Below are 25,321 nucleotides of genomic sequence, written 5' to 3' on the forward strand. Positions count from 1 at the left end.
TCTGAGCTTCACTGCCAGCTCGTGGTGATGGCATCTGTCGGCCGCACAGAGCCGCTGAGGTTGGCTGCGCACCTTTTGGAACGCCGTTTGGTTTGTGAGAGGATTTTCTTACTTTTAGAAGCAGTCTTGTCACTCCGGTGCCATAGCGCATTTTGCATGGTTTCTTTGTGTGTGTCTTCACTCCCTAACGTTTTGAAGGAACCCACTTAATTCATCCAGAGTTCCTTCATACTGATGACTATCAAAAATAACTACTGCTTCTCCTCAAGCACCTTTCCCTCAAATGAATTTTAGACACTCCCCTATATTTCCAATTCCTGGGGAAACTCTGGCCGTAGCTAGAAATCTGCAGGGTGAAGCTGCAGCTCCCGTCACGTGATGCACTCGACATGCATTTGCTTATCCCGTAGTTTGACCTCTCATAGGATTAGTACACTGATGGATGCCCAAATACCTCCTCTCATGCTTGCTACATCGCGAACAGAGGAATAGTTTCACCTTGAGTGCCCCCAGCTGAGAGCTTAACAATGTGCCTTTGGGAATTTGTGGAACTATGTTGGGCTAGTCAGAATCAGATGAATTGTCATTAGGGGCTTTTTCGTGCTGAAGCAGCCACTGTTTGATTACAACGACCCATGGTTTTGAACTGTGTACTGATGCTCCAAAAGAAAACAATAACCATGAAATGACATCATTGGAATGACATGTACCATCAGGAGCAATGAAGAATGCATATTTCAGCGCAACAAAAAAAAAAAAACGCAGGATGAAGAAAGGAGACAGACTCAGGGCAAACACTGAACTTGAACTGATGGATTTATGGCAAGAACATCAAATATATACGACAGGGTCTGGTAACGCCATCACACAAGAGCATGCCCCACACATTTGCATTTGCTACAACAACGCCAGAACGTCGTACCAAGACAAACTAGCCCGTCTTTGCACATTTACGTCAGGAGCAACTTTGCACTGCAAGTGGTGGAGTGAAACAAAACTGCATTCCAGTGGCATCTGCAGGCAAATTGTTTGGCTCACTTCAATGCAGCGCCAAACTGCTGACTGGCACCGCAGCAGTAGCAGTGCCGTGACCCACTTTTCATTTTGCGCCTTGTTTTCTTGTTGTTGTTGCACGCTCAAGGTAGGGCAGTAGGGCAGTTTGTGCGTGCCGTGGCATGATACGGCCATTTTATCGCATCATGCTACTATGCACATCGGCCGTCTTGTCACATCTCAAATGCACAATAGAAAACGCACATTTTTGCATTTTATCTTCCATTTCAAAATGCAACTGCTATTTCCAAGATTATGATAGCACAAAAGTTGTTTCAGATAGTGCTTGAAACAGCGTTATTCGCGATTATGAAAGCGCCCTGTTTGTAAAAAGGGGTAAGGGTGCAAATTATGTCTGCTAATACTGTACCCGATTCCTTAGTTAGTCTACTTAGCTCTTTCTTCATCACTTTGTGCTGCCTAAACTGTATTATATTACAAATTTAAATGCAGACCTTTGAGCATTTAGAACCTGTTTTTATCTTCATTTCTTTGTGAGTGTGTCGTTTAATACCATGGATGGGCGCTGTTTCCATGAGAGCCTGTGTGTTGTGCACTGTCAGCCCCAAATTAAGGAACACCAAGTTTCCTAACTTAATCTCTCTACTACAGCATCCCTTATATAAGCCAAAGTGTCACTTCAGCACATTATACACACATAATTTGCACCTTACCAAACATTTATTACTGGCGTATTTTTCACAGTGATTTCGTGGACCGGTGAGCACACCCAGTTTTTTTATTCTTGGTTACAGTTGATGGGTGTATGTCATTCAGCCATGTAGATTTCGGGCTTTCATCTGTGTTCTCTCTCACCCCCATTCCGCCCAGGATGGTGGCTTCGGCTTGCATGCTAAAGTAAAGGCGGCACGAGGAAGGGGTATGCCTTTACGACTCCACGCTATTTGCCCCACTTTACGGGTGGCGCTTGGCCAGAATGTTTGTCACCATTCCCAAGATGGAGGAGCAGAATTTATACCCTGCAAGAACTTTTTACAGGCTAGTTCATGCATTATTACTGAAATGGTTTACAGCGCAGACGGAACCTGTGGTCGCCTTGTCTGCACTGTAAACCATTTCAGTTTTAGTATTTATACCTTGTTCAGAAAGGGTGTTCGAATCCTAAGGCCTTAGAAGTGAACCAGTGCAGGCTTTCAATTTTCATTATTGATTGATTGTTTATTTGACTATTGTAATCACTTTCGGCTTGTGTATGTAAGGCCTGCAGTTTGTGGGAAGGAATGCCTGTTGCAAATACCTTCTTCTACTCAGGCAAAGGGGCATTTGGCCTCGTGTGGTGCGGCTTGCGCAAGTCCGGTGGGGAGCTGGTGGCCGTCAAGCAGTTTCAGCTGGGTGGACCCGACGTGCTGTCGGCCGTACAGCTCGAAGTGGACATTTTGCAGTCGCTCAAACACCCCAACATTGTGGGCTTCCTCGGAGTGCAGCAGGAAGAGGCCCTGGTCAACCTGTTCCTCGAGTTTGTCTCTGGCGGCAGCCTGGCCGCCAATCTGGCCCAGTTTGGGGCCTTCCCTGAGACGGTGGTGCGTCGATACGGACGGCAGCTCCTCCAGGCTCTGGCTTACCTGCACCAACGAAACGTCATCCACAGGGATATCAAGGTCTCCTCAGTTCGCTCTGTTCAGAATATTTTCGTTTCCCTTGTCCAAGCATTTTTCCCTGTCCTGCACATCTTTCATTTCTTGGCACATATGTGCATGCTTCTGCAACAACTTGTGCAGCATTTTAAAATGCCCAAGGCCAAATCAGATATGTTGTTGCTTGATTCAGTATTTGGGAAAATCAGCTTGTCTGATCTAAGCTGGAAAATGCTGCCGCAGTGCTGCGGGACCCTCCCCTGCTGTTAGCTGTGTACATTTCACCCTCTCAAAGTAGGGCCCTTTTTCAGGTGCAACATCATTCAAGGTCACCTTATTGTTGACAGCTTCCATCTTTCCCTGCACAGACGAGCGCTCCTCTCCATGGTAGTGATTGTAACAAATAGTGGCAGTTTGGAGTGGCCAGCTGTGAACCATGTACACAGTTACAACTAACTAATGAGAAATCATGGATTTCTTACACTGAGTGTCATGAAATCAGGGAAGTAATCGTGTTGGGCACTTAGTAATGTTCGGCTCCCTTCATGTGTCTTCTGGAACTGTTTCTCTTCGACGTGTGGCATAGCTTGCTGGAAGCAGCCTTTTTTATTATCTTAGGGGTACTCAACGAACATTGTGGACTAAATGAAGCTAGCCCTGACCAACTGATTCTCTCTTCCTATTGACAGAAAGATGTCATTACTATAGATCACGGGTAAATCGAATTATTGCTTGTATCAAACTAAGAATATTCCCTTGAGGATCCCACGCAAAAGTATCGGAGTCGTGCTTGCATATATCGAACTCCCAATCAGCGGAATATTTGATATATCGAACTGCGTGCCACAGCCCTGCAAGGTGCGCTTCTCCTAACGGCACCCCTTCAATCATTTTTCACACGTGGAGCCGGGTCAGCAGCTTAACGTGTTGGACCTCATGACTTTGCTAACACTGTAAAGTCGCTTAACGAGCTGAACGCCGAGTCCGCTTGAAAGGGACCTTCTGATCGATGTGCTTGTTTTCTATGTGGCACTGCTGTCATGTGAGAAAATCCAAAGTTCAACGCACCAGTTTTCATATGGTGAAGCCAGCCTAGCTGACCAAGGTTTGCTATAGTTGTTGCGGGGCTTGCTTCTCTGCTGAAGGAGACTGAGAAGTCAACTTGACCTTATTTCAACTAAGTTGTTATAGAGTTTATAGTGTGCCGTTAACAGAATTACAACTGTTATGATGAGCGGTGGTGCTTCCCAAAGCAACTTCTGCAGCAGTACTAATGTGAGCCGCAACCACAGCAGCACATTCACTATTCAGACCTGGACGCTCGATGTGATAGTGTGAGCTTCGGTGCTTCGATCTGATTCTGCCAAATATTTAGACCATGCATTTGCATGCATGTTGCGGTACGAGGGGGCGGCGGTTCTCTTTTTGGCGCCTGTCGCAAGGTGACGCTTTGTGTGGGTCACTACTCCAGAGGAGAGCTGTAGGCTATCAGTACACCGGCATGCAGCACAACATTGCAGAAGCATTCCGCTAGCTTGAGTACATCATACTGAAACTTCTGTATTATAGAGTAGCTCATCTCTTGGCATGTTTTATATATCAAATTATCGATATATCAGAACTATTTCTTGATCCCTTTTGAGTTCGACATATCTAGGATCGACTGTGTAGGAAAATGTTGCAAATGAGAATGCCAAAACAAAAGTGAACGTGTACTGCCGTTAGTGGTCATTTCCGCTAGTGCAATGGGGTGACATTAAGTGACATTAAGGCTTCATTCTTCGGAAAATCGGCGTCGTGAGCAAAATGTCACGAGCATGCTTCTGGCAGGTGCTAGTCGTCAGTGTGTAGTCGGTGTGTAGTGTGATGTCACTAGGCCACACAACATGATGGCCTGTTTAACAAGAGCTGCCATACTGGGACTTGTAAATCCAGAGTTAAACATGCCACTCCTTAGGCTCTACACATGCATAAGAGGGGCTTTATATCTATGCCTCATCATACTCTTAAAGACGAAGCTTGAGGTCCCCCCCCCTCCCCCCCCCCCTTTTTTTTTTTTGTGTTGAGTATAACCGACAATGAAGGATTATGCACCCAAATATTAAAGGAGTATAGATGCGCAATTTCTGGGTTTGGCTTTATTTTTTGCAATGATGTGTATTACATTACTTACTCTAAATGGATATATTTGCCTACAACCGCTAAATAATTTGTAATCAGATTTCTTTTCTCACCTACTTTGGTTTCAATCGAGCGACGCCTGTCATGTAAAAGTGAACAATGGAAAAACAATCATATAATCATTCCTCTTCCGTTTGATTCACCACAACGCTAAATTCAGCCTGCTTCAAAGACGGGAATTGCAACAAGTGATGAATCGGCAATTATATCGCTGTTTTTTATCCCTCACATGACCATGATTTCACTCTGACGTCACAGTCATTGCTCGTCTGCTGGAACCAAAACCGAAAGAGGTGAGAAAAGGAAATTCATTTATATATATCATTTAGCGGCTTAGGCGAAAACCACATGGTGATCCGTGCCCTATGCATCATTGACGAGAACAAAAATGCAAAAGTTTGGTGTCTATAAGTTGAGGCAACTTTTGCATTGCCATTGTTGATGCTTTTCTAATGCACAAAGGAAAGCAGAACATGGAAAATTAAGTGAAGCACATCAACCACGTCTGACATCACCGGCATCGTTTTATGAGGTTGACTTAGTGCCGCAGAAAAAGATGTTTTTCCCTACCTCGAAATTTCTGCCAAACGGATGTTGTCCGAGTCATAAAAAGCCCAGCTGTCGTATCTCATCGAGGACAATAACTGGACAGGGCGTGTCCTCAGTTTCTCTCGGTAAGGACGGCCAGGAAATGAAGTGACACCAGTGCTGCCCACGCAGGGAAACAACGTGATGGTCTGTCCTGGGACGGGCACCATCAAACTGATTGATTTTGGCTGCGCCACGTTTGAGCCGTCCTCGGCGGACTGCGAGGAGCTGGTGGCCAGCGCCAGGGGCACGCCCTACTGGATGGCACCCGAGGTCATTTGCCAGGAAGAATGCTCGCACAAGTCAGACGTCTGGTGCGTACAGCACAACTGGTTACTGAATACAGTGTCACATTTTTCGAACACGCCTGTCACTTCTGTGGAGAGTGATTTCTTGAATCATTCCTTTCTCGCTTAATGTATGCTTTGCTGTATTTCGCTGTTTTGAGTGGGCGCTTTGTTTTTTGGCTTTGGCAACAGGCAATATTTACTGGGTTACAGTTCCAGTATGTTTTTTTTTCAATCTGCAAGAACTACATCACACAAATTTGTAACGCAGTTATTATTGCTACCATGTGTGATCAAGGTGGCCGTTACATCAAGCTTTTCCGTGCATACTTTTTCACCCCCTTTCCATGAAATTTGAGTAAATGGATGAAACAAAATCAATTTCTCACTGGATAGTGGAGGCAGCTTTTATTTATTAACTTGATTTGCTCCCCTTTTCCTGTTTTATTCACACTGATGTGAACCTTTTTTTAGCTTATTGCTGTATAGTGTTTTTACTTGTTGTGCCTAGTTTGACTGCCTGCATTCTTCGTTTCAGGAGTGTCGGGTGCACTGTGATTGAGATGTTCCAGACAAAGCCTCCTTGGTGAGTAAAAGCCTTGGAAGAAAATCTAGCTGGGGTTGTGTGAATATATGGATCTTTTGAATGCAAATTTTAACTGTGCTCTTTTGAGCTTTTCATCAAGCCATTGACAGGCTTTTAACATTTTAGCATACCTTAAAGTGTGTTGAAAGTGTCATTTTTGCGCTGTTCTTGTCTAAATGCAAGAAACCATTTATTGCCCAGTCTTTTGCCAAATAAATTTACCTCTTTGAAAGTGGTTCTTGTCAGTTTCTCCGGGCCATTCAATAATCAGAACTACTTCTCCGTTTTTGTCAAGCTCAAATTAATGCGCTCTTATGGTAGTCTCTAATTGCTTTTGGATCCATACTTGACGGAACGAGTAGACATGGCACCATGTACTGTATTCAAAATGTTTTATGTTCTGAATCTAACATGCATCTTTTTATGATTTCTTCTAAGTAGATTGTTCTGGTGCCCATTTTCTGAGAAGCTTCTATCTCTTATTTATAAGTTCTCCCTTACTGGCAATAGTTAATTGGTGTTGTTTTAAAGCATTTGTATAATTCAAAAGTACAACAACTATTCTAACGACAGTTTTATACTTTCTATTCACTTCAAGTACCGTATTTGCACGATTGTAAGTCGACCCGTATTTTTTTGAATTTGAAAATCAGAAATAGAGAGGGTCGACTTACAATTGAAACCAAAACATGGCACTGTTAACAAGAGCAAAATATAAACTATATCAGGGAAGCTATGGCAAATATTTTGCTCTACGGTTTTAAGCACAACATTCAGTTACTGTGCATGCTTCTCGGGGAGAATGTTTTTGTTTTTTTTAGTTTTACTGCGCAGCACAAACTGTACCTGTGGGAGTGTCGATAGTTTACGGAAGAGCTGCTATTCGAATTTCGCCTTTGGCACGCCATCGCACGTCAGTTGCATTGGGTCACGTGACACAGCAGCACTTTCATGGAGTGTTGATGATTGATGGAAGAGCCAACACTGATCATTTTTCATGCGTTCATACTTTTACAACCGGCAACCGGCATACTTCTACAACCGTTCATACTTTTGCAACCGGCATGAGCTCTCCAGTCCAAAAAGCATTTGGCGCTTGTTCCGTGCAGCCTTCAAGGAGGCGACTATCATTTATGCCGGAAAAAAAAGTGCGCTGTGGGCCGCAAGTTGGAAGCTTCTAAACGGGTTATGCAGGAGGGGCGGTGGCAGCGAGACAAAATTTTCAACTGTAATGCCAAACTAAGAGGCTTCCTAGGGATACACTTGGTATGTTATCCAGGGCTGGAGGCCAAGTTTGCAGCCTATATCACAGAAGTATGTGATTTGAAATGGAGGCAAGTAGTACAGCCAGGCAAATAAATTTTCATTGTCAAAAGCATCCACCTTCTTTTTTTTCTTTTTTTTCGAGATGTGCGATTTGGGGGGTCGACTTACAGTCATATAAATACGGTAAAAGTGACCTATTCGTGGTCTCCAAATGATAGGCCAATATCTTGTCAGTACTCATAGAAACTAAGAAAAGGCCTTTGATTAAATCCTTGGCTGGCATCCTTGAGTCCAGGACTGAAAAAGTGCCTGATGCCAACTGCTGTGGTTTCAGGTACGAGCTTTCTCCTCTGGCGGCGGCCTTTGCCATTGGTCAGGGCACAAGTGACCCAAAGTTTCCCGACCAACTGAGTCCTGATGCTCGAGACTTCATCCTTACCTGCCTCAAGAGGTAAGCTCTTTCTTCTTTGCTAAGTCAAGAACTTGGTCAAGGGACTGGAAGAGAAGGGAATGGAGGACAGATTACAGTTGGCTTACGTAAATTGATTTCTACATTGTTATTGACTGTGAGAGTAGTATGTACTTTCTCTGAAGGCGAAATGTCCCAAGAATTGAATATAGGTACACCACCAGCCCAGGCAAACCGTACTTGTGAGTAAAGGCTACAGCACGGCTTATGGAATCACCTTTATGTTAAGTTCAGATACAACGCAAGAATAGACCGGTAAATTGCTGCGGGCTTCAAACCATCAGCGTCGGCTTATCATTCTGAAGTCTCTGTCAACCAAATTGCATCTGCTGGCATCGCATCGCATACGGCTGCTGTGCACGTGCCATGGGACCCAAATCAAATGATTTCCGACATTTTTTAATATATTCATTTCAGTTCCGAGTTTTACATGTTTATATAATTATTTATATGTAACTCAATTTTTCAATTATATGCTATTGTTTCACTGCCTAGGACGACTCTCGAATGTGGCAACTTTCTCCATGATCCACTGCGCAGCCACCCTTGTTCAAGATGAAGCGATAGCCCAACACCATATTGGTGCTGTGCATGTGGCAATATATTTTCCTGTGTTCTTCTCATTTTTTTTGCAAACACCAGTTTATCAGTACAGTTGCCATGTTTGCAGTGTGCAGTGGTACTTTGGAAATAAGTGAGAAGGCATTTTACAAGCAGCGATAAAAAAAAAATGAAGATAAATTGCCAGCAAAAGTGGGTCGGAACAGTACCGCGAAGCGGTATGGAACAGTTCCTCCTTTGTTCCGGTTCGTGTTGGTTTTGTTCCAAGATGGCAGAAAATATTCGGGTTTGGTTCAGTTCCGGTTCCAGGCGAAAATTCGGGTTCGGTTCCGGTTTTCGGTTCGGTTCCAGTTCCAATTCGACACTCTACTTATCAGTGACCTTTGGCGCCAGTTTACAGCTGATGTTATCGACGAACTCCTGCGATTAGCATCATTCAATGCCATACCACGCTCAAACGAATGGGACTATTTAACGCACCAACTTCACTCTGACCTCTATACGTTGATTTTGATAACAAGAACTAGGATGACATCCTTTCTTTTATTGCATACGCGTATAATACTGCGAAACATGAGAAGACTCCTCCTCATGCTCCTTTATGCTCGAGCCTCCTGCAGCTGTCTCGATACCATCCTTCCTTTCTACCTGTACAATGAGCCTTCTATCGGCATCACTCCATGTCGAGCTGAAGAAGCTCGCCGCATTGCTCGCCTATGCATACAAGACTCATAGGAGTGCTTGAAGGAGCATTACTATGTCCCTAATGATTTAAGGGCTGAGCTACATGTACGCATTGCTGCATAAATTTCTCGCTTTGTATGAACGATGGTGAATGGCAAAGGATTCAACGAGCATCTAATTGCAGCCATGGTGTTGCAGAACACTTCAATTCTTGCAATTATTGGGACTGTTGTTGCATTTGCAAATAGTTTTGCGGTGTACTATGCTAGCAACACAGAGCATCGTCACCATTTTGCGCTGCGTTCGGTTCGTGCAGTCGCATGTATCTTGCCCAGTAGGCGATGGAGCGAACGATGATCGCTTTTGCTGCACTGCCTTATTGCGTCGCTCCCATTTTTGTTCACCTGTAGCTCAGCCTTTAGTGTTGTGTGGACACCGCTGCGCAAGCTTGGTTTCTGCCAGAAGCTGCTGTTTTACTAGTGGCCCTTTTGTTGTTCTGGAACGCTTGAGTGACGTGAACTACGTGATTTCACACTGCACTGAAAGTGGCAAGTGCTGGAAAGTGGCAAGTGGCAGGTGGTGCACGTCGCTCGACTCAAAAGGTTCCACTCTCGCACCTTGCTTAAACTACTTGCCATGGGGGCTTCGTCTGGGAAGGGGAAAGTGTCATGCGCTTTGGGGCATCATGAAAAGGCAGAGGAAGAAGCTGAAGAGCGAGAGAAGAAGAGCTGGTGTCTCTTGGGAACTTGCAGTTCCTACGCTATAAATAAACACCTCTGTTACATGCTGAATACGTAACAATATGTTTGTGTTCATCGTTGCTATCAGTACACGTTACAGCTGAGATGATTGCCTGTTTGCTGTAATCTTCGTCTTTTGAAAATGTATTATCAACATGCAAGAGTTACAATCATTGGAGATTCACCAACCTTCGCCTCACGGGCATTCAGAACGAAGGCCGCTTTCCAAAAGTGATTCTTGATGGGAAGTCCAGTCGGCTTGTAGAACTAGGGGAACAGTGACAGTGGATAGGGAAAAGCAAACAGTGCTCACAAGACGTCCAGCATTGTAAGCATGGTTTAATTTTTTGGTGGAATTGTAGCATTTCCATGTTTTTGTCTGTCTTAAGGTTGGCTCCCAGTTTCCAGGTTTTACATGTTTTAACCAATATTATGCTATGACAGCATTGTTATAAGTGGTTTATTTTATTGTAGAAAACACAGAAATGCTGATGGTGCTGTGGCAGTCCATTGTTTGTTATATCCGATATATTGCTCTAAGTGGCATTGTTATAAGTGGGTTTGACTGTAGCAACATCGAAATGCCATCACTTGTGAAATAAGCAGGCGAAAAATTGTGGAAATGACTTCTATTTCAGAGGTGCACATTGCACTTGAAATTGCACAGAAAAGGTTGATATTTCTTCTGGTGACAGAATATGTCTTTACAAAAAGGGTGGTTGACTTGCTGCCCAGCCTAATTTTTTGCAAAATATTGTCCAGATTGTTGCATATTTTTTGGAAAGACAGGTTTAGACAGCTGGGCTTAGGCAGCCCATACACTGCAGTGCTAAAGTGCCATTGTTGCTGTCTAGGCCATGTTTGCACTATGTGGCGATACTAGGATGTGATATACTTACCACTTTTGATAATATTTATGGCCGTGCTGCCACAACTGACTTCTCGCAGTGTTGACGATGGGGGAGTTGCGTGCCGCTACAAACTTCAATTGCGGTGTGAACAATGTGCGAGCTACGCGTCACCACAAATGTGCATTCAGCACAGCTAGCGATCGCAGATGTGCGGGCACCTATAGTGCTCGAGGTTGCTGTATTGGGTGTTCATCTCATCTGTACTTGCATGGGAAAGTGTTCAGAACATCCTACAAAATGAACTCCGGGCAGAGAATTTTACAAACATTTAGCATCCCGAAATTCGTAACCAACCATGTTTGAATTACCGAAATTCTGCAATAGATTTTATTTTAATTTCAGCAGCTTAGCGTGAGGCTTACAAAACGACTGTAACATAATCTCTGCTTTGCTGCCTTAATTTGCTCACCTTCGAGGTGGCGTAATGGTGGCAAGTGAACAAAAGCGGCTTATTTGTTGCTGTTTTTGAGTGCCTCATGTGATTCCAACCCCACTTATGACACGCAGCGCTGTTAGGCTGCTACTAAAATCAAAGCAGGAACTAGTGGGAGAATAAGATGAAAAAATTACGTCTGGGGCAGATTTCGTACGATGACCCATTATTACAAATTTTTTGTTTGTCACCATTCTGAAAAAAAAAAAAGAAAAAAAAATTGCTTCATGAAAAAATTTGGTGTCCTGCCTGATTAAGGCGAATGTTGCCATGGTTGCAATATTTTGACTTGCAGTGGTATATGCTTGACCTGTACAGGTGCCCCGCAGAGCGGCCAACGGCCGAGGAACTTTTGATGCATCGCTTTCTCCAGACAGGAGCCATAGAGGACCTCTAACACAAGGTTGCCCTGTGGGGTTCGGAATGGGCTGTACAGAGTCGGCCTCCCTTTTTGAGGCACCGCTGCGCACTGTGCACAGACGCCAGTAGAGGGAAAATGGCCCTGGTTGTACCCTCTGTGATGCGCATCAAGTTGCATTTGACAGGCCAGAGATGAGGTTGGTGGGGGGCTGGGGGTGCTTGTAGAATTTAACTTGTACCTGTTGCTGACGGCATGTTATCGACGTAGCGCTCACATAATTTAGTTTTTCTGATCCTCCCTGTAGTGCTCGGTGCATTGATAACTCAAGTAACACTCTTGCTCAGGTTAAACGGCAGCAGTCTTTTTGCTTTTTCAATGGCCAAAATGCGCTAACATGGAGTAAATACTATACCCTGCTGCATCGAGTCAAACAGTGATGCTCCAAGACTTTGTAATTTAATTTAGATTTGTTTTCGTGTTTTACGAATTTAGTGATGTTCCTTTCTTTTTATGTATACAGAGACAAATGTATATTTATTTCTATTTAAGAAACCTTTTTTTTTGAAGTTGACACAAATGTATATATATGCATGTGAAAATGCCGGCTGTGCTCTTTTTTTTTGTGCGTGTGTGTGTATAGTGAATCGCTGTCAACAGCATAGGCTGTAAGTTTTATCCTAGTAACTGGCGCCCATCTCCCATTGGTGGGCAGCAACCACCAGAAGGAAATGTTAAATGCTTTCTTTGTTGAAGGAAACGAGAGCAGTCTACAGCCACAGACTGGTCCCTCAGGCACAATTCTATTTCCTCAAAGACGCACAAAGGCACAGAACCACAAGTCCAGCTAGCAGCTCCTAGCTTGGTTCAGAGATTTCTAAACAGAAATTTAGGCTCAAAAGCATGTTAATGTCTTACCTAAAGGTAACACACATGCCCACAGGAGGATTCAGGTAGAATAAGAGGAAGAAGATGGTTACACGGTATGTAAGAGCACTGAACAGGGGTAGATGGGGGGAAGCCTCAGTTTGCAGGTCGAAACGGTCACTCGACCTGCGAACTGAAGATCCCCCCCCCCCCCCCCCCCCTCTACTTTACCCTTGTTCAATGCTCTGTCATGCTCACAGGAGGTTGTAGATAAAATGCACGTGTTGGCCTTTATATTTAAATGTACGCGCCAGCAAGTGGATTCTTACTGCTTTCTTACATGTCCAAAAATGCAGCTCCAGCCCATTGCACCTCAGAAATACAGTCGAACCCAGATAATTCGAATTTTGGTTATATCGAACTCTCGGAATATCCCCTTGAGGAATGCTGCGTCGTATATCGAACTCCAATTTCACCCGTCGTCCGATATATCGAACTCTGACGCAAGGAAGGAATGAGTGAGAACAGGTTGGCACTGCGCCCTTTCCCCAAAGGCGCGCACATCTGCAGTGATAGTTTGCCGCGCACCAGCACATGGCGTTTGCAAGCCGTGTGCGTAAATGAACAAGAGGGAGCCGGTTTGGCAACGGCCACTACGAAGCAGACGCAGCCAATGCTGCCATGGTGTTCGAGGGAGGGGAAACAACGCAATAGAGCGAAGTGCAAGCGTGTGCCCATTCTTTCTTTCTCCTCTTTCTCTCTCTTTCCCGGTCTTAATTCGCAGCAGCACGCACTACGCATGCGCCAACTCAACCCATGGCAGACAGAACGTCAAACGCTTTCTCCAGTGTGTGTTGTAAACTCTGTGTGCCACACGTGCCACAAGTGGTGACGTGCGATGCGCGCGTCTTGTGTCGTTGTGCTGAATGTGCGGCATAGTGTGGCGGCTGCGGACGCCAAGAAGTGGCAGATTTTTTTTTTGCGAGAGTAATTTTTAACATGAAATGTAGCGTAAGCTATGGCGGCTGCGAATGTTAAAATGCGGCAGGTTTTTTTTTCTTTGAGAGAGTTGTCTATTTTTGCATCTATGAAGAGCGAAAACATGGCGTCAGCTGCGATCATGACACCGGCTTTTAGTATGGTTAGCTTGAAACGGCATTTGCAACTAACACGTTTTCCAATGATTTTGTGGCAGTGGACTCCGCCCTCCCCAAACGAGGCGTGCGTACTCAGGCCATCACGGGCACTCTGCAAAATTCGGTCTCCACCACCGCAGGAGCTAATATTAAAAGTGTAGTCAAAAGATAAACACTCCATGACATTATCGCTTCACAGCATCTTGGAGTGCTGCCAGTAAATGAGCTGTGGATGCGACGGCCGAAACGGAGGGACGTTGCCACCGATTAACACTTCCTTTTTTTTTTCTTTTCAAATTCTTGGCGGCAAAAGTGGAGGGTGGTTTCATTATGCAAGTGAGTTGGTTGCGCGACAAATGCGGTATCATTTTACGGTAATCATTTTGCGATCCCCTTCGAGTTCGATATATCTGGGTTAGACTGTATGCAAATTGATATGCTTGCATTCTTAGTTGTTCTCATAAATATGTCTTCTTTTTTTTTTTCCTTTACCACTGGGTTGTGCAGCTTAATATCGGAATACTGTGGCTTTGAGAGAATGAAATTGTGCTTTCCTAAGCTCATTTTGAAGACAGAGGTTCAGGGGCAGCTGCTAGAGCTGCCTTCTGCAGTACATATAGTTCTTTGCAGTTTATAACACTTGTGATTGTACTTATTGAATTCTGTGTGCAATATCTGACTTTGATGAACAATCGTGCTGTTGAGACCTCTGCTTGTTAGAGGGCCTGTGGGAGTTTCAGCTCATCCTACACTGCCCGCACTAAATTTGACATGGGTTATAGCTGGCTATCATAAAAATGTGTGTTTGTGGAAGGAAATTTTTGTCTGCAGCTAATCATGTTCTGGGTTGGGTGTCTCTTGACTGGCTCTGCAGGATAGCTTTAGTGTAAGCCTGATCTGTATGTGCACGAGACTACATCTAACCTATCTCACAGTCGTGATAACTTTGTTGCAAGAGGACCAGCAGCTTGCCCATCGTTGGCCCTTGCAACATGTGTGGCCTCTCTGTGATGCAATAGACGATATGCGAAACTGCTTGGTGGTCTGGCGACATCACAGCCGCAGCTTCTGGTTGCCATCTTGGCTCTGCCGAGCGGTCGCGTCGTGACTGCGTACTAGAATAGCCGCGTCGTCAGCTGTGCATGCTTTCTTGATACCAGGGAGCTTCTGAAAAATTTTGATAAGAACTTTAAGAGCCATGTTTGAACCGCAGAATTCATCGTACTGCTCATCTTTTGCCAATCGTAGGTCCTTTCTCATCCTTTAATGAGTGATAGCATGCATTCTGCTTTGCTTGAAGCTTCGCGCTCATGATGACTGGAATCGACACAGTGTGCGCATAAAAAAGTCTAACTCGGGTAAAAATGTCCAACTCTGTCTTGTTGTCGTTATATTGCGCGCATTTAGACATTGGCTCAATCTTTGCGCATTCACAAGTAGACCAATATTCTGGTAAGGTAGTGAGCGGGTATTATACACTGCGTGCACCTGTGTTGGCCTGAGCAACTTTTGTGGCACTGCATACTTTCGTGTGCGTGACTGCACGCACTGCAGTATGATCGTTCGTGAGCCTCGGTCAGCTGCATGGTGCTAATATCCCTTTGAGTGCAATGTGCGATGCACACCGGCGTTTCAGCGTCACAGTTACGGAGACTGGGGAGTTTGTTGTGCTAGTTTGTGCTGTTTAGCTTAACTCTAGGACCAGGTGGATATTATTTACAATTGCGGCAACATCACAGTAGTGTGTCTTTTTTTTTTTTATTTCTAGTTGTAATATTGTAGTGACCTTCCTGACTACCACAAAAGGCACTCTCAACAAATTAGCATATGGCAGTTGCTGTTTGAGCTAAACCATTTGTGCAGCTACGTGTGAAGTCTGCATGATTTGATGGCTCCATTTTTTGACTGACTACCAGAGTTGTAGGAAGCGAGAATGACTTTGTTGCGGAGCAACAGTAATAAAATTGAACTGTTTAGAGGTTTCAGACGTGCTAATAAATTAATGAAAAATTTTCTTTGCGGCCGGACTGCAAGCTTTAGCAGCATTGCCGTCATCATACACCAGCTGAAAAGCAAATAAAAAAATGTTTCAGTGTGTTTACATTCGATCGGGCAAATATGCTCTCTGCCGGAGAATTCATTAACATGCAAGATGTCCTCCTTTTTTGTTTAGAGATAAGAAATGGCATATTCTGTATCATATTTTTAACACAGGCAGCCTTCAAAGGTTTGCCAAAAATGAGCGCAGGAAATAAACGCTGTATTGGACGGTGTGTTTACACGGGATAGCTCGCAGTGTGCTTGGTGAACGTTCGTGCTCACTAAAATATATAAACATAAGGTTGATACGTGGCTGGTCCTGACACGCATTGTAGCATTCTCATAGAGTGCTTAGCGCAGCGCAACATTGCATTCAGACTTCATTTTTCGCACGAAACGTATCTGTGTTTACCCAGCGCAGGGCAGCGGTTTCATTTTGTTGACTGCGCCAACATGGCGGGTGCAATTCTCAAAGGGCCAAGAGGTGGCGCACCGCATTTCGCATATCGTCTATTGTCATGGCTCCATTTAGCAACTCCATCACTGTTAGCAGCCATCTTTTAGGAAAAAGGATCATTGCAACATGCATTTCTTTTTGCAGGATTCAGGGGGTGGGGTAGGGGCTCTATTCGCAAACATGCTTAAATGCTGCACAGGAGAAACTGGTGCTCTTTCTTTCCAAGATATTGAAGCGGTGTTTGAGAAGATCTGGCATTAGGTTAGAGGTGGATTCAGCCAGAGGAAAGTTGTCCTCTCACGTCAATTATTTCAAAATTAGCTGATTCAGGTTGATTAGTTGCCAAAGTCAAGACCTAGCAAAAAGGTTTGCAATTAGCCGCCCTCTGCGCAATTCCTATTTACAGCAGCCGTGGTCAGTTACAAACAGATTACGGTCAAGTCTGCCTCTTTCTGGCTGACATTGGCTCTAGCCACCTCAACACCGGGCAGTTTCAATTTACAAGTGCTCACATCTCTGGGCTCAGCCATGCTGCAAATGGCCATGGGGAATTTGAAGCTTGGAACATGCTTAACTATGTTACCTCTGCCTCAAGGAGAAAAGCGTAAATGTGAAATACTATTGTGTTTTCTTTGTGTGGTAACCTTCCTATGGGTGTGTGCTTGCAATGCTAAGGAATCCCCAGAACAGCCTGTATGCGTCAAAAAGAATACAAGAGAGCCTAGAGATTTCTAAGCTCCAGTAGGGAATGGCTGCGGTAAGATGTTTGGGTACATCATGCAGCCCACAGTGCAATTGGGACTGTCATGTACACAGGTTGATAAAAGGGAGTCTTTAAACTGGACTGAAAGTAAATATATATATATATATATATGGCTACCATCACCGTTTTTATGATCAACCAAACATGCCTTTGTGTAATATTTTTCGAATTAAATGCCACTGAAACGTCAATTCTCTGGTAATACTTATGTTGTACAGGCAGCCAATCCAGGCATGCAGAGTGACCAGACTGGAATTTGGAGAGCACGTCGGAACATTCTAAAAACCGCTTGATTAGCTTGCAAAGTGAGCACCAGCTCATGCTTACAGGACATACTACATACAGATAGAGGCTCTTCCAGTTCACTGGGTTCAAAGGAACAACGCACAGTGTGATATTGCTCTGAAAGTGAACGCTGCAGCTCATTGTTATATTAAGTGACGCTTCGCCCTTCTGTGTGCAGTACACTGAAGTTGTTGGGTCACCTACCTACGCTCGGCAACAACTTTTCTTGGCAGTGGACTGACAGCTGGAACACACTGTGTATAGGTGCCCTTTCTGAAATTCAGTTTTCTTTTAAAGCATGGTATATTAATCAGGACAAAGGCATTATATGCCCCATTAGCTACAAAATCTGGTGGCAACCAGGAAGTGGTCCCAAAAAATCGGCTTGATATTGTCGGAAAAGTCTCGTAGTCTCAATGGCCCGTTAACTAGTGAATATATGTTGTGTATAAGAAACCCAGAACATTGGTAGATTATAATGCACTTAAGTTTCATTGGATTTAGGGGAATTAAGCTAGATTGAGGGTGCATTCTGATGGGTTAAGTTGAATTACAGTAGAATAAGCGTATTGCATTAGATTAAAAGTAGCCAATGTGTTCGCTTTCACAGCACGTAAGTGACCGCTGTAATTTTCAGTAATGCACTTTAGCTAAGTTATATTTTCGTCATAACTGGCAGAAACAGTTTCTACTACTGATTATCATTGCACGTTACATGAGGGTTCCATAGATATAGATGCTGCCATGTATACCACGGCACACTTTTTAACGGCTGTACTATTTGACAGTTATGGACTCTCAACGCCTGTATCTGTCTTTTCATTGCCATGAAATGCTGTCACAGAGTAGAGCTCATGACAGCCATCTGGATGGAGCATTGTTGCTGGTGTTCACTTTCAGAGCCCGCTTCTCTGCGTAGAAAAATTGGAACACAGTACAGTGTCCACCTTCAGAAAAGTGCAAAATTATCTAAATTTACACTCGGAATACGAAACAAAATGAGCAGGGGTCGAAGGGAAGCCTCAATGCGCTAGCCAATTGACAAGAGTACCTTTGTTCGTCTGGGCAACGCATTCATCATTGGGCAGGGGTTAAATGGTGCCCCAGTCTCATTGCATGGTGCTTTAAGGTGATCCCAAGAGTAGCAAACAGGCTTCTTTAATTTTCATGAGCATATTAAATGTGCCCAACCACAGAAATAATATTTATTCATATTATTGGCTAGTGTTCCTGGGATAGCTGTCATTTGAATGGCTGCAGCCAAGTCATATTGGGCTGTCAACTCGAGCAAGAGGCAGTGTGTCTGGGGGTGCTGCATAGCATAAAGGCTGACAAAGCTCCTGCGAGAGCTTGTGCTGGGTTGTGGGACAAGAGGCAGCATGGAATAGTACTCATCTTCTGTGACCTTTTCATCACCTGTTGCATAGAGGGTCTTGCTGTTCTCTGTAAGAGCTGCACCCAATGCTTTCTTGGTGAGTTGGAGCTGTTTGGTACATAGTGCAAGTCACATCTCAGTGGCTGTGGTATGTGATGCAATCTTCCACATCAAGTTTGTGTCGTTTTGGCGTCAGCGTATTCTCCCACCCAGCTATGTGCATGCTGCCATTTTAGTGCAGGCACCAGTCTCCTCCTCCACTAACTCCAGGCATTTTTCGCAGCTGCTAGGCAAAACTGCACACGCAAGAAAACAATGCACGAGCAAAGATGTATATGTGTGCAGATAGAGCACATTAGTAATGTGCAACTGGCTCTGCATGATGAGTTCTGTGCGGGGTTTTGTACATATGTAAACATGACTTCTTTCCGTGTGATATCCCCATCTAACCCAGAGAGCGAAGGAGATATAAATATATGGTGCCGACAAACTTTGAACTTGCGCAAATGAGGATTTACTCTTTGCAGAGCCATTGACGTGTCCGCATTTGTGAGAAAAGGTGTGTATAGGCATTGCTGAAAGTTGTTTAGAAATTGTTGTGCAAAAGAAAAGGTCTATGCTTAAATAAGTGAAGGCTTTCTGTTGTGACACCTGTGAATGAAAAAAAAAAAAGCAAAAAGGTAAAAGTATTTTAACACTGCTGCGTTGAAACAACGTTACAAGCAACAATAACAAAACTTGTCTTTCTGCCATTGGGTCTCAAGAACAAATTAGCACTTCGTGCCGCCTACAGTACTGTAAAACAAAATAATTAGTCCACGTTATCAAATAAAGAAGTCTAGTATGCTATTGGTGTGCCTTGCTTGCTTCTTTTCTTAATTGTAACTATTACTGGGTATGGTTGTGCCTGCAAAATACATGTGTGGTCGCACCCCTGTAGAGCTGTCTCAATACATTGATTTGTCATGTCAAGAAATGTGGGTTATTTTGATCATCCGTAGTTGATTTCATGCCAAAAAGAACGGTGATTGCAGTTTATGTAGAAAAGAGCGTAAAGAGCTAGAGCGCAAACACATGCGAAACGATGTTAAGAAAATTTATAACAAGTTTTAGTGTGTTACATTTCTTTGTATCCGCTCCTGAGGATAGGACAAGGATGCTACGAGGTTAGCATTTGCTGAGGAAAGTTTGTGAAGCTAATACAAGTTTAAGAGAGCAATAAAAGTGAATGCTAGCCCACATTCGCTTATTCATAGCAGGCATGGTCATCCCATGAAGTGATTTTTTTTCTAGGTGGAAGATGCTCTTGAAAAGCTGAAACTTAGTTATTTCAAAACGAAGCTGCGGTGAGTTTCGTTTAAATTATTACGAAGTCAACTCTCACACCAGTGGGACAATAGCCAGTTTCGACCTCATCGCCCGCGAGTTGGAAAAACAAATGCAGTGCTTCAGTAAAACCAATGGGTGAATTCTGAACCCACGAGAAATGCTTTCCGGTGAGCAACAGTTCATTTTTAAAATAATGGGCAGCTTCCAGACTCTGAACAAATCGTTAGCATGTTCATTACCTCCTGCAATTTGCTCCAAAATTGTGGTACCCCCCTCCCTTCCCAAAAGCATGAACCCAGAACGGGATGGGAAACGTAGAACAGCCAGGGCGCAAGCCTTGCACAGACAATATGGAGAAGACCCCAGTATAGCATATGTAAATGCAGTCACCTAAGGTACTAGCAGTTACTAACAATCATGCAAAACTTCTCTCTGCTTGCTCAATTCTCACCGATTCTACAACAGACGCTGAGGAGGCAGCCATTGCGCTAGCCATGACATCCACACCCGCTGCGAAAATAATTTCGGGTTCCAAAACAGCTATCCTGAACTTTGCTAATCCGCCTTTTGCGCGAGGATGTGGCGCCATCATGCGGGAGCGGGCGGGAAACACATTGAGCGGCAGTGTAGCAGACGACGCGAGAGCGCACCATACGAAATGCCCACGCCAACGCTGGTAGAAAGCGAAAGCTTCCCCCCTTTTTTGGCCTCGGAGCGGAAAGTAGTGACAGTGATTGCAGCATATCATGTTCACGCAGTATGGGGGAAGGTAGAGCGTTTTCACAATCCACTCATAACGCACGTACGCATATACTATCTTCGTATTGTAAGAGCGTGTAGCGCGGGTCGTGTTCGACGTGACAGAATGAGACGCTCTCAGCGTGCAGGTTTTCGGCAGACAGGAGAGCGTGGGGGCAGAGAGAGAGAGAGAGGGATCTCAAAGGGCAAAGCAGCCAGGGGTTTGTTGATGCTGCAGAGCTAGGTGGAATCGTCTCCTGTGACTTTGAGCGGCGCATATGCGCGGGGTGTCTTGAGTTACCGAGCACAATGAGGTCACCGCGGCGCCGGCATGGTGCAATGGGCGTCGCTTCCTCCTCGCGTCATCTACAACCGTGCAGCTATAGGATTTCATCCACGAAGATCGGCAGAGAGTCACATATACACACCCCGTGAAAAGTGCATTGTCCCGGCCGGAATGCACACCTGCAGGAAACGCGCAGCATTTTTCTGGCAATGGATGATTCAGAGCTGTAGCCGGTTTCTGGCCTCAGGAGTCAGAACGGATGTGGTCGCAGTGGTGAAAAGGTTCTCGGTGCGCAGAGAATGGTCATTCTGTTGTGAAAGGATCTCCAACGTTCATTTCTGCCTCCGCCGCGATTTCTGCGGAATCAGCAACTTGGCGACACATGTGAATCTCCTACATATCGGATGCGCATCTCGGTCAGGTACCAACCCTGTTCTACGTCCAGAGCGATCCACTCTGCAAGTGAACGAGCATGAACCCTCCAGGAGACTCATTATTGTGCCGGGCGGTTTCCTTGCCGTTGCAAACGGTTGGACGAAGACGACGACTATCAGGCTCCCTAACGAAGTGCATCTGATTGCGTACATTAAAGGAACAAAGTCCGGATGCTTTGGCGTGCACGAAGGCGAGCCTTTAATTAAAATAAAAAATACTGTGCGTCGTGCAAGTGTCAAGTGCGTCATATGCTCCGAGCGGCAAAAACACAGATACTACAGGTATGTATGCATCTAAGCGAAATAGGCATGATGAAAAGTACCTACTGGAGTTTTCACTCAGGCTGTAGCGCACCAGTGATAGCTGCAATGAGGATTTCTTCGGTGCGTGATTGCTTCAGTTGCACCGGGGCCTGAAGGCGATGTATTTTGTCCCTTCTTATCTTTATGTGCGAAAGGGCTAGGTAGCTTAGATATCACAGGCGGCTGTGTGCTCTAGGCCGTAATATTTAGCATGTTTTATCGTGACTGCCACCTCACTAACAAGAAGAAAAAAATATGGCGTTTTAATGCACTGCCGTTCGCGAGCCTCATGACCAGCTCAACCACTCGGCTCGCTAACGGCGGTGCATCACAACAAACACCCTTTTTTTCTTCTTTTTAGTCAGGCGGGATAAAACATGCTAATTATTACGGTCTAGCGCACACAGCGACCTGTGATATCTGCGCTGCCCCTTCGCACATAAATAAAACAAACGACAAAATACATCGCCATCAGACGCGCCGAACAAATGCTCATTGCGGCTATCACTGGTGGGTTACAGGCTTGGTGCAAACTCCGGTGGATACTTTTCATCATGCACATTTCCTTTAGATGCATACATACCTGTAACGAAGTGTTTTTCGCACAGTCGAGAGCACGCAGTCGGCTGCCAAGGTCGCCCATTCACGTCTTGACGCTTGGTTGCCCTAATCCAAGCTTCACGCCGTTGCAGGTCGCGGCTCGCCGAAGGAAACCTAACAAAACGCGTCTTGCATCCCGGCACGCCTCGAGAGTGGCAGCCGTAAGCGGCACAGATGGTTGGCATCGTTTTACCGAGGCTGTGAACGTACCGCGCCTCCAGCCCCCGTGCGTTGGCTATGAGTGCGGCGACGAGAAGCGCCGTCGACGCCTCTCAGTGTGTTTTCATCAGTCGCCGCTGGGGCTTCGCGCATGCGCAGAAAACTCGCGCAAAAGGTGGATTGTTTAGTGTCATCCAACACCCACCGCCTTTTGTGTTTTTGGCAACCCCGACAATATGTCACCCATATTTAGACACTCGCGCATGCGGGCCTTCCCGGTAATGAGGAGGCTCACTCCCTGGCCTGAGGTCTCTTTCTAGGCTGGGGAGGAACAGTCTTCCTCACATGCCGGGGAGTGCCTGCTGTCCTTTCGTGACATCCTTACCTACCACTGCGAAAATAGGACTTACGCACCCCCTGCCCCGAATCTTGCAATAACACAAGCTGCCCATTGGTGCAAGCTACAAACGCGCACAGCTCCATACCCCATCCTTCTCCACGCCCGCTTTCCTGGCCAATTTTCTTCCTGCAAGCTTTGTGGCAAACCTGGCGACTTTCTACACATATTACTCGCCTGCCCCTCATTCCCTCAGCCCCGCTGTGGTGGCGCAGTGGTTACGGCGTTCGACCACTGTTCCCGAGGATGCGGGATCGAATCCCGGCCTCGGCGGCCGCCCTTCGGTGGGGGCGGAAAGCAAGGCGCCCGTGTGCTGTGCGATGTCAGTGCACGTTAAAGAACCCCAGGTGGTCGAAATTTCCGGAGTCCTCCACTACGGCGTCTCTCATAGCCCGAGTAGCTTTGGGACGTTAAACCCCACAAACCAACCAACCAACCAGCCAACCTCATTCCCTCATCCTCCTTTACCAGAGGTGGCCCTAGATTACTGGGAGAAGCTAGTCACCAGTACCTCCTATAAGGACCAGCTCAAGGTCATTACATGCGCTCTCGCTCGGATAGCCCTCCAGGGCTTTGTTTTGTTTGTAAGAGGGCTCTCAAATGTCATGTAGGGGGGCAACGCCACCACCCTATGTTTTATTGGCAGTAAATGTTTCTACCACCACCACCACCACCCGTCATAGCTGGCAGGGAGACCACCATTCTTGAACGGAAACCTACTGAATCAAATCTTTTATCTTGTCGTACAAAAGCATACACTGAGAGAACGCGCGTGCCCCCAAGCGCCACTTCCCTCCCGCTCCCCGCTCGAACTGACGGGCGAGGACGCGCGCGAGCTACTCGCAGCACGGCCGCGTCGTCTGCTCCGCGCTACAGCCGGTGCTCCTCTCCGTCGCGGCGGCAGCGGCGGGGGAAACCTAGAGTTACTGTATAATACAGTAAGTCTAGGGAAACCGCACGACGGATGGAGCGTATGAAGCGGGGCGAACTTCAAATATAAATGGACGCCGTCAAACCTGTTCGGGAGGAGCGTCGCTGCTCCCACCTGACTCTACGTCAGCGCTTTATAGTGCGTTGCACTACTAGCCGAAGTCATGGGGCGGTGGTGGTAACTGATGAGGGGTATGGGATACTGGTCACGACTTATGCCAGCCACACTTGGCGACCAGGGGAACGGGTTAAGGGACGGAGGTAGGGAGGGGGGGGGGGGGGACGTGCGAGCGAAAGTCCGCCAGAGTCCGAGGGGCCGAAGCACGTGAACACTGCGATGAGGTCCACAAACAATGCTATCCTGTGTGCCCGCGGAACAAACACCACAAACGCAGTCACGCATGGCAAGTCCGAGCCAAGTGCAGGGTCGGCTTCGATGCGAGCAGCGTGCTGCTCGACGAGTGTCCTGGTCCGGTGAAAGAGCCATAAAGGTCTTGAAGGCCCGAGGGAGAGCTCACGGGGAACGGCACCCCAATAGGGTGCCGTTCCCCCCGCAGTCCTTACGGCACCCCGATAGGGTGCCGGAAGGACTGCGGGGGGAACCGCAGTAAGCTGCCACGTCGGTGAGACCGGATGGAAGCTGGAGGTGACCGCTGGGAGACCGCTGTCTTGGCAGTGACGCGGCTGGTGGGGCTTAGGGGCCATCTGGGGAGAGGGCGCACCGAGGACCGTGAGCAGGGAGCCTACGAGGCACTGTGTCTTGGAAAAGGAACCACTGTGGTATATCTGCCGTGGCAGAGGCGCGGCGGAGGACGCTGGATGCGGCGCGTCGAGGTCCGAGAGCACGAGGCCCAGAGTCCGGTCCAACACTGGGCGCGCCTCGAACGCGGAGGCGACAGGGGCGTGCCGCAAGGAAAGTCCAAGCCTCCAGGGCCGCACCGGGAAGCTCCTCGATGTAGGAGGGTGTGCTGGCAGGAAACGAAAGTCTTATACCGGTTTCCATTGGGCGAACAGGAGCAACAAGCAGCCAGAGCAGTGTACGAAAGCACTGGGGACGCGCGTTCTCGTCTCCCCAATGGAACATTCACGCTGCTCGGAGAGCAGCGTACTGAGGCAGAGCGCGTGACGTCAGGCGTCATGTGATCAAATTTTTCCCGCGCTTGCGTTGCCCGTATCTGCCGTCTTCCGCCATTTTTCTCGACCGTCCTGCCCGGGCTATACCCGGGCTCCGGGCGGCGAATAACCAGAAGAACGGCCGGTCCCGAGGGAGAGCGCGCGAGACCGACCGTGCCAGAAGTGACATCAAAAGGGTCACGTGACTTCCTCCGTTCTCCCTGTACTCCGCCGCTGGCGACGGAGCACCGAGGACTGCTCTCGGCTGCTCCCGGGACCCCAAAAGCGCGCCTCTGCCAATGGAACACAACGCTACTGCTCCTGTTCGACCACTGGTATGCGCTGAAACTCGCGAGAGCACGTTTAGTGCAGCTAAAAGTGCTCCTGTTCGCCCAAT

The 25,321-nt window shown here is 46.4% G+C and overlaps 1 protein-coding gene across 3 annotated transcripts in view; it reads left to right on the forward strand.

Annotated features, from left to right (window-relative positions):
• Window positions 1–12,787, forward strand: part of LOC146181979 (uncharacterized) — a 38,293-nt gene extending 25,506 nt beyond the window's left edge. For all 3 annotated transcript variants that reach the window (XM_084576976.1, XM_084576978.1, XM_084576977.1), the window contains exons 11-15: window positions 2,326–2,672; window positions 5,550–5,731; window positions 6,243–6,290; window positions 7,891–8,007; window positions 11,673–12,787. In XM_084576976.1, the coding sequence (XP_084433102.1) occupies window positions 2,326–2,672; window positions 5,550–5,731; window positions 6,243–6,290; window positions 7,891–8,007; window positions 11,673–11,751 (773 nt within the window). In that variant the 3' untranslated portion in view covers window positions 11,752–12,787. The remainder of the gene's footprint in view (window positions 1–2,325; window positions 2,673–5,549; window positions 5,732–6,242; window positions 6,291–7,890; window positions 8,008–11,672) is intronic.
• The last annotated feature ends 12,534 nt before the right edge of the window (window positions 12,788–25,321 follow it).

The sequence above is a fragment of the Amblyomma maculatum genome, chromosome 8 (assembly GCF_055883805.1).
Source record: "Amblyomma maculatum isolate TAMU_Amacu chromosome 8, ASM5588380v1, whole genome shotgun sequence".
Lineage (NCBI taxonomy): Eukaryota > Metazoa > Arthropoda > Arachnida > Ixodida > Ixodidae > Amblyomma > Amblyomma maculatum.